The sequence below is a fragment of the Vipera ursinii genome (genome assembly GCF_947247035.1).
Source record: "Vipera ursinii genome assembly, chromosome: 9".
Taxonomy (NCBI): Eukaryota; Metazoa; Chordata; class Lepidosauria; order Squamata; family Viperidae; genus Vipera; species Vipera ursinii.
In genome coordinates this window covers 13,444,774-13,458,023 of record NC_139523.1, presented here as the reverse complement: position 1 = coordinate 13,458,023, position 13,250 = coordinate 13,444,774, and the positions used below count along the sequence as shown (strand labels likewise).

General features: G+C 43.2%; 1 protein-coding gene across 5 annotated transcripts in view; it reads right to left on the bottom strand.

The window, feature by feature from the left end:
* PHACTR4 (phosphatase and actin regulator 4) overlaps positions 1–13,250 on the bottom strand; it is a 76,713-nt gene that overhangs the window by 11,670 nt on the left and 51,793 nt on the right. For all 5 annotated transcript variants that reach the window (XM_083369659.1, XM_083369660.1, XM_083369657.1 and 2 more), the window contains 3 exons: positions 10,797–10,961; positions 8,757–9,101; positions 1,277–1,853 (listed from right to left, as the gene is read on the bottom strand). In XM_083369659.1, coding sequence (XP_083225785.1) covers positions 1,277–1,853; positions 8,757–9,101; positions 10,797–10,961 — 1,087 coding nt within the window. The remainder of the gene's footprint in view (positions 1–1,276; positions 1,854–8,756; positions 9,102–10,796; positions 10,962–13,250) is intronic.

The following is a 13,250-nucleotide window of genomic DNA, read 5'->3' as shown; positions in this document are numbered from 1 at the left end:
TAGGTAGGTATCTATTCCTCCTTTGTATCCAGTGCATCTCCGGTGAAAAACTGCCTTTCATCTCCTTTCCTTTGTGAAATGTATTAGCAAGCATTTTGCAACCAATCTTGTACGGTACTGCACAAGCACATCAGCTGCCTAGAGGCACCATGCTTGTCTGCCCTCCCAACGAAAATTAAAATGCAAAACAGGTCAATATGATTATTTCCCAATCTTTACACAGCTTAATTCTTTCAGTTTAGATTTATAGCAATTTGGTTCTCAATCCGCAGAAGACCGGGATAAAATTAAATTTGGTAGTTTGTGGTTTAGCCTACTCTGGGACTCAACGCTGGCCTTAGCACGTGATATGAATTGGTCATCCTGTTGAGCCATCATATACGGCTTCTTTTTTTAGCTACGGCATATTATGTGAAGATAGCAATTGTGGTTCTTTTATTTACCCAAGCTTAAGCTTGGGTATATTGCATGACCCCAGCCAACGAATCAATCCCTTGTAAATACTTTTAGGTATCCTTCTCCACCCTGGTGCCCTCATGATGTGCTGGATTACACCATTAATCATTTCCAGACAGTATAATTGATCTCAGGGAAGGTCACCTTAATGCCGGCTTTTCACAAAGCATACTTAGTATCACCACTGAGAATCTTTCTAGACAGGTAGTCTAGTCCTCGACTTATAACAGTTCATTTAGTGACTGTTCGAAATTACAACGGCACTGAAAAAAATGTGACCATTTTTCACACTTATGACCATTGCAGCATCTCCATGATCACGTGATTTATATTCGGATGTTTGACAAATGAGTCACATTTTATGGCGGTTAACCGTGTCGAGGAGTCACGTGATCGATCCCGTTTTGCGACCTTCTGACAAGCAAAGTCAGTGGGGAAGCCAGATTCACTTAACAAACTAAGAACTGAGCAGGGGGTTGGACCAGATGACCTCTGGTCCCTTCCAACTTTATTATTATTATTATTATTATTATTATTATTATTATTATTATTATTATTTATTAAACTGCAGTGCTTCACCTAACAAATGTGGTGAGAAAAGTCGTAAAATGGGGCAAAACTCACTTAAGAAATGTCTCACTTAGCAGCAGAAATTCTGGGCTCAATTGTGGTCTGTAAGTTGAGGACTACCGGCACGTGGTTTAAATCTGCACTTGTCGCTAATTTTTAACCAAAGGTTTACACTTGAGCGGAAAGACAAAAAAAGGAGAGCAATCTGACCACGCCCGGCTTCTGACTAGCAAACCAAACTGTGACTCACACTTTCAGCAGCTCGATAGTAACAGGTAGAGACCTGGTCCTGCCTACTGTTCCATTATCCTCGCCAGAGCCTTCGTTCTCAAAGAGCAGAGAATGAGCCCTGTGTGAGCCTTCGGCGGGTGGGGTGGCTGGCAGAGGGCTAGTCAAGGCCTGCTGGATGCGGATGTGCAGCGGGAGCTGGGACAACCGAGGAAGTCCTTGAGGTTCTCCAAACCCCCGCTCGGCCACCCTTTTGGCTGGATCCATCATGGATAGACTCTCTTGTTGACTCCCCATCCGAAGTTCTGCAGAAAAGGGGGCCTCTGCTCCATAGAGGGAGATAGGCAGTGAAGCGTTGAGGGATTCTGATGGAATGTGAGGAGGCAGGGAGGGCGAAGGAACAGCTGGAGGCAGAGTTGAGCTCATGTGTGGAGGTAGCGAGGAAGGATAGGACGACATGATCCTCTCAGTAGGGGATTTGGGAGCAACGCCCAATTCTAGCAAGGAAGGTACGTTCAGCGGGACGCCCCTCTTGGGAGGCAGAGGTGGTGAAGGCTTCAACAACGGCGTGCCACTGTTAATCACCTGAGATAATTCAGCTGGAAAAGAAGGGAAAGCTGTTACATTGGGTGACAATGAAAATCCTTATCATAGGCGGGATCAGCTCTGCAAACATAGGACCTTTCTATACCTTAAGCCTGTGTGAGAAGCCGATATGTTAAGCACCTAGAACTGTGGTGGCGAACCTGTGGCACAAGTGCCACAGGTGGCACGCAGAGCCCTCTCTGTGGGCACGCGCGCCGTCACCCCAGTCCCAGGCCTTCAGGTGGGTTTTATAAAACTTTTTCGCTTTAGGCCTGCGCTGCCGTGTGCAAAAAAAAAAGGTTCAATCAATCAATCAATTTCAACTTCTCAAGGGAAAAAAAAAGATCTCGCAAAGTTGGAATTGATTGAACTTTTTAGTCCCACCCAGTCTGCTGTTACCACCGCACACACACACACCCAATGGGCCACACCCACCTAGCACCTGACAATACATAAGTGGGTTTTGGGTTTGGGCATTCCGTCTCTAAAAGGTTTGCCACCACGGACCTAGAAGACCATTCACAGGGTAGACATCCTATTATTAAGTTGTTAACTCACCAAGATTGTTAAAAATGCCTCCTAACAGCTCAGCTGCTAACTAACTGCTTTGCGTACCTTCATCATTTAACTCAGATATTTCCAACCTTGGCAATTTTAAGACCTGTGGACTTCAACTTCCAGAATTCCCCAGAACAGCGTAGTATAGCTGGCTGGGGAATTCTGGGAGTTGAAGCCCACAGGTCTTAAACCTGCCAAGGTTGGACACTCCTGATTTAACCAGAGCTGTGTCACGTTTACTGGATGTAATGTTTCATTGTTTTGCCCTAAACTAAGATTTCCAGTTTAGTCTGCTTTATTAACAACACTGAATCATCTCATGAGGCTTTTATTTCCCCCACCCCACCCAAGACAAGATACAAATACTTGAAATATACCAAGAAAGGTATTAAGTTTCAATCTGGCACAAGCCACGGGTGCTGTGGAACAATCTTGCAATGCTGTTCCTTTTTGGCCCCTATTCCCCCCAAAAATACATTTGAAGGTAAGAACAATTTTAGGCTGTTCTTACACCTACACGTTGAACTCTGGATTTCTGCCCACTATTTCACAGGCTAGGTTTCTGGCTTCACACAATGATCATCAACAACTACATGTCCAAACATGTTTATGCAAAGAACCAGCTTCTTTCTTCTCTCACTTTATTATCTTTGTACAAATTGTTACCAATGATTTAGTAGTCTTACAAATATCAGATTAAATAAGCAATTCTTATAAATAAACCCCGTGAGTTTTGTTGGGAAAGGAAAATTCATTTTGGAAATTGGTAAGACGTGTCTCTTTACCTGCCTTGCAAACTAACCTTGAATATAACAAGAAGCAGTTTTGCTAGACAGGACAAGTTGTCCAGTTACAACTCAAAATGAAGTAATTCCCTTCAGACATACATACAGATAATCCTCAACTTATGCCCACAATTGAACCCCAAATTTCCACTGCTATATGAGACAGTTGTAAAGTGAGTTTTGCCCCATTTTACAAACTCTCCTGCCACATTTGCTAAGCGAATCATTGGAGTTCTTAAATGAGAAACACGGTTGTTAAGTGAATCTGGCTTCCCCATTGACTTTGCTTGTCAGAAGGTCTCCAAAAGGGGATATGTGACCGCTGGGACTCTGCAACCGTCATAAATACATGACAGTTGCCAAGCATAGGAATTTTGATCATATGACCATGGGGATGCTTCAATGGTCGTAAGGGTGAAACCTGTTCGTAAGTCATTGCCATTGTAACTTCCGTCACTAAATGAATGGCTGTGAGTTGAGAACTACCTGTTTGTAACCTTAAATCTCAAGGTCCTCCAAAAGGTTACTCGTGAATTTGTGGGGCCAGGATGAAGACAAAATTATGTTGACGCTATGGGCTTTGCATTCAGTTGCAAACTGTTTCACCCATAACATTAAACTATGATTTGTGTTAACTATGATTTATTAAACAAATTTATATAGCTGCCCAACTCACACAGTGACTCTGATTTGTTAAATAATCCACATTGTGCCAAACAATAAGCCTGGTTTAGAACCCGTAATGACTTGGTTTGCACCATGTGCTAAGCCAGGGGTCTTCAGACTTGGCCCTTTTATGACTTGTGGACTTCCAACTCCTAGAATTCCTCAGCCAGCGTGCCTGGCTGAGGAATTCTGGGAGTTGAAGTCCACAAGTCATAAAAGGGCCAAGTCTGAAGACCCCTGTGCTAAGCCAAACAAGCTATTTTATGGTTTAAAAATCGCAGTCTTAAGACTGAATATGGAAGGGATTTCATCTAAAGCACTTCCCTACATAATCTCAGCTGCTTTCTGCTCAATGAGCTTTTCCTTGTCCTGTATTTGTGCTGTTCCATCCCGTAAGAGTTCCAGGGTAGTAAAGCTCTGCAGGTTACACAACTGGACAAGTTTTTGCTGTCCCTGCTTTATGTGTCAGAAACAAAAGCCCCGTGTGCATCCGGAGTTGAATTGCAACATCACCCTCCAAGCCCAACTTCCACAATGAATTCTTAGCAGGTGAGCAGGAACAGGTGTAGATTTGCAAGATCGTCTTACATGTCACTCTTCTCTCTCTCCACACCCTCCAACCACAGGTATCGCAAGGCCCTTCCCTAAACTATGTTAGCTACCTGCTGGTTTCACTCTCGTCGTCCCCTCCCCACTGGGGTCCTGTTTCCAACCAGCCCAGGGGAACAGCCAGCCTATGAAAGACACTCTCGTTGGTAGCTCTGGCAGAGTTTTTACAGGGCAAGCAAGAGAACGGAACAGAGACTGTCTGCGTAGCCAATGCTTTCTTGAACTGGACTGCCTGTTCTCCAGGCTGATTTCTGGGCATGACGTCAATGCCATGAAATCTGCCAGCAACCTGATGGTCCGGCTTTACACAATATATACTGAAAATTAACAAAAGAAAATAAACAATATGGAACTGAACACATCTGTATTCAGAAGTGAGAGATACTGTTCTGCAGATCACATTTGGATCAGCGCATGAGACCAGTGGTCCCCAACTTTTGGAGCACCAGGGACCAGTTCCGTGGAAAGAAGCTTTTCCACATACTGGAGGGGGTGGGGGGGGAACGTGGTTTTGTGTGCTGCCTGCATTCTGTGGATGGGGCTTCGCTTATTTCCATGGCCAGGTTTCTGGCATGCTGTGGACCGCTGCCGGTCCACAGATTGGGGTTTAGGGACTATTAGACTAATTTGATAGACACAGCTGAAAAACTGTAGCATATTATATTGCAGGGAAATGCTTTTCACAGGTGTCCACACGGGTAGTCCTCGACTTAGGACCGCAATTGAACCCCAAATTTTCATTGCTAAGCAAGACAGAACCACTGCGTTTTGGCTTATTTTACTATCTTTCTTGCCATAGTTGTTACATGAATTACTGTAGCTGCTAAGTAATCACTTGGACACCAAACCTGGCTTCTCCCAATGACTTTGCTTGTCAGGAGCCAGCTGGGAAGGTTACAAATGGTGATCACATGTCCCCAGGACACTGCAACTGTCATAAATACCTGCCAGTTGCCAAGCGGCTGGATTTTGATCACACGATTATGGGGATGCTGCAATGGTCATAAGTGTGAAAAAAAGGTCGTAAGTCACTTTTTACAATGTTTGTAAGTCCATACTACCTGTACAGCATTTTGGTCATGAACCTCTTTGGGGAGGCAACATGTGCACCATGAGACAAAAGATGCAGCTTACATATCCCTGTCAGACATCATGAGTGTGAAGTTGCATCATGATGTACTGTAGACATTTGGATACCATCATGGCTTGTTACAAATCCGACTGATTCTGAAACTGGTCAACTTTTCGGTTTCTCATCCAAATGCCTTTGATGGCCGCCAATCTGTTTACGCAATTCTTAGAGCAGGAACGGGAATGTTCAAGGGCTGGGGGTGCAGGATTTTGAACTTTCCAAAGGGGCATTAACTGACATGAGGTCATCCCTGGAAAGGAGTAGGTCAGGGCTCTTCAAACGTGGCCCTTTCATGACTTGTGGACTTCAACCCCCAGAATTCCTCAGCCAGGCTGGCTGAGGAATTCTGGGAGTTGAAGTCCAAAAGTCATGAAAGGGCCACGTTTGAAGATGCCTGGAGTAGGTCAACTATTTATGGCACACACACACCCTCCCAAAGCATGATTTTTCTTTGCTCCGTCCTTTCCTTTTTACAAATTTAGGAATTGAAATCACAGAAGACCACGTCTGGGTGGCCAATCACTCTGGTTTCTTCTTCTACCTATATAACAGCTTGAAATCAGCACAGTTTGGACAGAATGGCAGCAAGCATTGGGAGGTCTTCAGGTTTTGTAAAACAACTAAAAAAAAAGGCCCAAAGGTCACGCTATCAAAATTCCACAAGATTTCAGCATTGTAATCTCAGAATATTGTAGGGCTTTCCTCTCTGCCCTTGTCTATAGCATTCTGCAACCTGACTCTCCCCAGGCTCCACCTAAGGTAGGGAAGACTAGGTTCCAAAAACACTTAGCCAACAAATTGCTTAGCATAAATTTAATTCCATTTTAATCCCTAGTATATGCAGGTGATGAGGAAGTAATTAACATAATAAGTAAGGTTCTACATTTAAGCAAGAAAAACTAAATGCACAGGTATAGTATAGGTGGCACCTGGCTCAACAGTAGTAACTGTGAGAGGGATCTCGGAGTCCTAGTAGACAATCACTTAAATATGAGCCAGCCGTGTGCTGCAGCTGCCAAAAAAGCCAACACAGTGCTAGGCTGCATTAACAGAAGGATAGAATCAAAATCACATGAAACGTTAATACCACTTTATAATGCCTTGGTAAGACCAGATTTGGAATACTGCATCAGGTTTTAGTCGCCACAATGTAAAAAAGATGTTGAGACTCTAGAAAAAGTACAGAGAAGAGCAACAAAGATGGTTAGGGGATTGGAGGCTAAAACATATAAAGAACGGTTGCTAGAATTGGGTATGTCTAGTCTAGTGAAAACAAGGATGAGGGGGTGACATGATAGCAGTGTTCCAATGTTTGAGGGGCTGCCATAAAAAAGAGGCAGTCAAGCTATTCTCCAAAGCGCCCAAAGGCAGGACAAGAAGCAATGGATGGAAACTAATCAAGGAGAGAAGCAGCCTAGAACTAAAAAGGAGAAATTTCCTGACAGTTAGATCAATCAATCAGTGGAACAACTTGCCTTCAAAAGTTGTGAATGCTCCAACACTGGAAGTTTTTAAGAAGAGACTGCACAACCATTTGTCTGAAATGGTATAGGCAGGGTTTCCTGGCCAATCAGGGGGTTGGACTAGAAGACCTCTAAGGTCCCTTCCAATTCTATTGCTATCATTATCATTATCACTATCACTATCATTATCCTATGTACTCTATTCAAAAGGTAGAACTTTCGTTGAAAAGCTGCATTGTTACTTATCTTATTATCTTATTCATTTCTCTCCACAGAAGACATTTTTAATTTCAGCTCTTGAAGGGAAGGTTGATATTGGATCAAAAAAAAATGTGTGATTTGCCCTTCGCGTCACATTGACTTTCTTGAGGTGATTGGCTTTCTCTATTTTTAAACTTGGGAGCAATTTTTAATCTTGTAAAAAAAAAGCTGATATGATGAATATTTGGGCTTCTTGTTTCTTGCTGTAACTCAAGGTTGTAAAAGAATGAATAGAAAGACTGGCATACGTAAAGAACCAAATGGAGAGATTAAGGCAGTGTTTCTCCATCTCTGCAACTTTAAGATGTGTGAAGCTTATTTCCTGAATTCCCCATCCAGATGACTAGGAATTCTAGGAGTTGAAGTCCACACATCTCAAAGTTAGACATCAGATTAGACATCATGGACTCAAGGACAAGGAAATATCAGAGCATTTCAACCTTCCAGAACAATCACTGAAGGCCTCAAAGTGATTGCTTTGGAAAAGTGGGACCTTAATAGCACCATCTTGTGAGAAATAGTTGACCTCACAAACTTCAACAGGTTTTAGGCTACCTCAGTAGATCTCAACAGTAGGGGTTTTTAATGCATTACAATTGTTAATTGATAAAGTATGTTAATCTGTTTTAAATGTATCCAGTACTTGCATAAGCATAACTGGTCAAAGACTGAAATGAAGCTTTGGTCTGTTTGTTCAATTAATCAAGACTGCCCCTTTCTTTCCCTCACCCACCTCCTTCCCATTTAAATTCTACATTAGCCTAGCCAGCTCTCTGCATCTGATAAATCCTATACCTTTTATTAAAATTTGTTAGTCAAAAAAAGTGCTACCTGACTCCTGAGGGACACATCTAAGAAAACAGTTGCAATCTATACCTTGGAGGAGAGACCTATACTTGGGCACCAGTCAGAGCAAAAGACCCTGGGAAATGTTGCACATGTCTACAAGGAACATTAAGGATACCTTTCCACTTCTCTAGGTCCACCTGCAATGCAATCTATTGTGCGATACTAAGATTTTAAATTGCTATAAACATTGTAAAAAGGAAAGCAAATTGATATTTGTATTCAAACATGATGTAGCTTTTTTTTTTACTGAGCTGGAAGAGAAGGGACAACCTAATGAACCAACAGCCATGTTGAATCAAAATTAAAGATGGTCTTACTTAGGGTGTTAGAGATAAGTCTGATGTAGTGGTTAAGGCGTCAGGTTAGAAACCAGGCGACTGTGAGTTCTACTCCTATCTTTGGCACAAATCCAATTGGATAATCTTGGGCCAATCCTTTTCTCACAGCCCTAGGAGAGAAGCAATGGCAAACCACTTTGGAAAAACCTTGCCAAGAAAACTGCCAAGGAGTGTGTCCTTGGACTTGGCACGGAGAAGGACACAATTGAACAGAAAGGGGGGGGGGGGGGCGATTAAAAAAAGAACAACCACTTACCTATTAAGGGGTTGCTATTCCTATTAACAGGCTTGGGTGGTGGCACAGGGGGCTGCTTTGTCGGGGTGGCATTGCTAGTATTAGTGGCCAAAGCATGGCTACTTGTGGGACCAGGGGGCAGAGTCCGGGGGGCAGGGGTAGGAGCAGTCCGGGGGGCAGCTGCAGCTGTGGAAGAAGACACAGTCCTTTCACTCCTGTTGCCAAAGCCAAATTCCCTCATTTGCAGATCACTCGTCTCCTGCGAAGAGGACAACGGTCGTTTTGGAGGAAGCAGCGGCTGCTTGGAAACAGGATGGGGCTCAGGATGGGGCTCCGTTTCCGAATTCGGGTGATTGCTGGAAGGTCCTGTGAAGAAATATTTTTTAAAAAGGGGTTAACTCCCTGAGCTGGACAGAATTACCCCTTAATCACTGTCATACTGTCTGTAAATGAACCTTTTCTGCTGCATCTGTACCATCTTGGTATAATGCCTGTATTAGATACATAAGACACCAATCAGGAAGCACATTCTCTAATTTAGCCCAAAGTCTGGTTCTGTGAGAGCTACTCCAAATATTCCAGATATGGATCGCGCCAACCTTCTCTTCCACATTACCGCATGCCCTCGGGACATCCCAAGTCAACACATCCACTGTTTATGTGTAATAGTATTGTTGGAGATGACCAGGCTGAGCCCGAGGGCGGAGTCAAATGCATCATCAGTTTGGAGTCACTTCACTCCCGTAAGGAAAATGAGTCCAGTCCTTCATGAATTCTGTAGACCAGTGATGGCAAACCCTTTAGAGACCAAGTGCCCAAAAAATGCCCTGCCCCTGCTCCACCCCCACCCCGCTACCCCACAGGGCCACCCACTGCCTCCATGGCCCGCTGCAGCAGATCAGCCAAGCGGCCAGCAGCATCATGGCAGCCAGGCCCTCCGCCCGTGCCCCACACCATCATCTGCGTGTGACAGGGTGCGAGGGCAGAGTCTTGTCTCCGCTGCCCGGCTGCCATGTCCTTGGCTGCGCTGCTCTGCACAGGCTATGTCCAGGGGCGACTCTCCTCCGGGGGGAGGGGCGCTGCTGGTGAGGAGGGGGCCATGGGGGGAGGCGGGGATGGGATGATGGCGTGCGTGCCCATAGAGTGGGCTCTGAGTGCCGCCTCTGGCGCACGTGCCATAGGTTCGCCACTACTGCTGTAGACTCTTATTTAGTGCCAATTTGCTTTGCCTGTTAGTAGATCAGATTCATGTTTATAGGTAGCATGAAATTGTAATACTTTGGAATTCTATCCTGGTTCCTGGTTTCTTGCGTCGGACAAGTATATGGGAATGAGCTTAATAAACAGGAGTCCCAGTCAAGACAGTCATCAAGCAAAAGGTATAGAAAAAGGGTGCGGGAAGAGTCTCAGAAGGGACCTTCCTTAGTTTTCTTGAATGTAAAAATAAAGGGGGGTGGGGAAGAAGTGCTTTCAGACGTGCAAGATTCTGTTACTGGAATCTTATAATAAATATAGTGTTAGTACACCTGGTTATCTGGCCTACTTCCAAAGGCTGACGGTATGATAGCTGGGAAGTCTAGAAATTAGTGCACCAGAGAAGAGAATGGCTGCATTAAACCAAACCAGGGCCCTGCCAGGGAAAGAGAGAGGGGAGGGGGAGGGGAATGTGTCTGGAGAGCCCAGGGAATTAATTTATTTCTCCAATCTAAAGGAAAGAATGTGTCATTTCCCAAACTCCGTGGCTGGCATTCACTTGCAACACGCCGTGGGTAGAACGAGACATCAAGGTTGGTAATTGGTAAGATGGGAAAAGATAAACTGGGTAGGGCCAGGCCTTTTGTGATAACAGCTTGTAGGTGGGAGTGCTTCAAAAACAAGATCCAAAACTTGTTATATTCACAATTAAGAAGTGATAGATAACAACATTTATGTCTGGGACAATTTCCTCCACTCACATTCTCTCTCTCTCCCTCTCTCTCTCTCTCTCTCTCTCTCTCTCTCTCTCTCTCTCTCACACACACACACACACACACAAACAGACACGACTTCTTAATTTCTCACCCTGCAATCTCTTTGGCTCTTCAGGGGGACTGGACTTCTTAAGGCTCAATCTCTTTCCGGTTTCTTCCTCCAAGTGTGCAAGATTGACAATTCCAGAATAGTCAATGGGAATGGTGTGTCCATTTTTCAAAGTAGTATGAATTAGCTTCTCTGGCTCTTCTTCATCTGGAAGGGGGGGGGGGAATGGAAATTAAGCAATGCTTGTCACGCAAAGCACAGGATCTCCCAAATGTTTATGAGACAAATCCAGAGGAAGATTAAAAGCAAGAAATAGGCATTATCAAACTCAACATGATACAGCATGTCCTACATGGGGTTGGCAGTCCAGTCCTTCTTGTTTTTCAAGTCAACGAAATGGTGGAAGACCCTACTTACTAAGAGCTAGTGAGCTTAGACCAAGATTTGTGCGATCATTCAAGTGTGAAATTTCAATGTTTTTAAAAGAAAGATGAGTGCCGTTTGGGACACCTGCCAAAAAAAAAACCTGAAGGGAAAATAAGATACTCCTGATTGTCAAAAGGGAGACAAAACAAGTGGTCTCTTCTTCCTGACTAAACCCAGGGGCCAAAGATGAAATCATCCTCCACTTTTAATGTATAGTTAGTGTGCATTCAGTTTTCCCAATGTATATTAAATCCCACCTAACTAGGAATTTATAATATCTAAAATTGCTGAAGATTCACAAATGCCTTGGTAAAATCCCAAATTTATGAGCTCGGTTGGCTAGCTTTTGTGGTAAAGCTTCAAAACAGGGCAGGTACTTCTATAGTCACTTCTGAGTATTTCACATGCTTCCAATGTGTGTCTGAGATGAGATGTTCTTATATGTGAATGTTTCTATACATCTCTTACAAACTGCTGACAGAACAAAAGAAAGTAGGGGATATAGTCTATTTAGAAGGTGATTCTGGATAGGAAGGAAGGAAGGAAGGAAGGAAAGAAGGAAGGAAGGAAGGAAGGAAGGAAGGAAGGAAGGAAGGAAGGAAGGAAGGAAGGAAGGAAGATCATGTAGCAGGGATTAAATCTCTTAAAAATACTTGCTTTGTTTAGCTAAGCAAGTTCACATACTTGGATGACATGCATAACTTGTGAAGGTCTTATCATTGTTAATAAAATATTTATACTGAAGTGTTTAAAGTTTAAAGTAGTCTTTTGTCCTCTGTTTAACTTCTGCTCATTGTTAAAAATCAGGAATACAGTAGACAGAGAGGAGGGAGGTGAAACCCATGCAGCATAAGCTTTAGTTAAAAATAGCTAGAATAGATCAAAATGAGAAATATGGGATATGGAGAGCTATGGAGCTTGATTAATTTTACATTGTGTGTGGCCTTGAACAAAGTTTGTCCAGCCTCCTAGCAGTGAAATTTAATGGAATTATGCCCTTATTGTGAAATATTAGTTATTATTCCAGTTCAGAGGGGGGTTTTGGAACAAAGGAGTTTTTGATGTATGATATTGCTGATTACTCCAATTTAAGAAATATCTGTTTCTATAATCTTATTATTGTCTTATGCCTAAATGGAAATTTAGCATGAAATATTCTGCAGGAGTCAGGGGACTCATAAAGCCAGAAAGAGAAATATCCATATTTTTTGTGAAAATATGTGTCTTTGCTTTCTTCATATCCCATGGGGGATTTATGATAAAAAGGGCACCTTGCTTTCAGTACACTTGAGGGGGGGCAGGGGGAGGATTATGAGATTTTATAAAAAGGATTACTGCAGAAAGTCAAGTTTCCCCATGGGTACTTTGATCCATAAAACTCAGTGTCAGACAGTTCAGTGAACACAGAACTAGCTTTTCAGATTCTTTCTTTAATGACATTTAATTTGTCATTTGTGGCTTCAAGAAATCAATAGCATCCTAATGTGGGTTTTCGTAGCCAGTAAACTGTTAGGCAGTGTTGAGCTTCAAGGTTTTAGTGACTGTGGTCCACAGGCTACCTTGCATCTGAAGATGTCAACCACAGTTGCTGGTGAAACATCAGGAAACCGAAGATCTAGCCCAGGGGAGGGCAATTAATTTTCCCAAGCAGCCACATGAGAAACTAGGACTGTTGTGAGGGTCAAACTAATAGGCTGAACTTAATTCTGCTCAACGTTAATTTTATTGCTTTTAAAAAAGCAGTAAATTACATGGTTTTGGTTAGCTGCTGCTGGTAAGAATACATGTTATGTCTAATTTACATTTGATTTCTAATTTTTGACTGACCCCACACAGGCAAGACAGGGACAACCAAAGGGCTGGATGTGGCCCGGGGCCATAAAATGCCCAAGTCTGGTTTAGACAATGTTCACTGAAGGCTCAACACTACTCCAACAGGAATTGGTTCTTACTCATGATTTGGATTATTTCTTGGTTTGGTTGTTTGTTTAGACAATTTGTACAGCTGCCCATATCACAAATTTGACTATGAGCAATACACAAAGGTTAAAATCCCAAAGACAATAACAT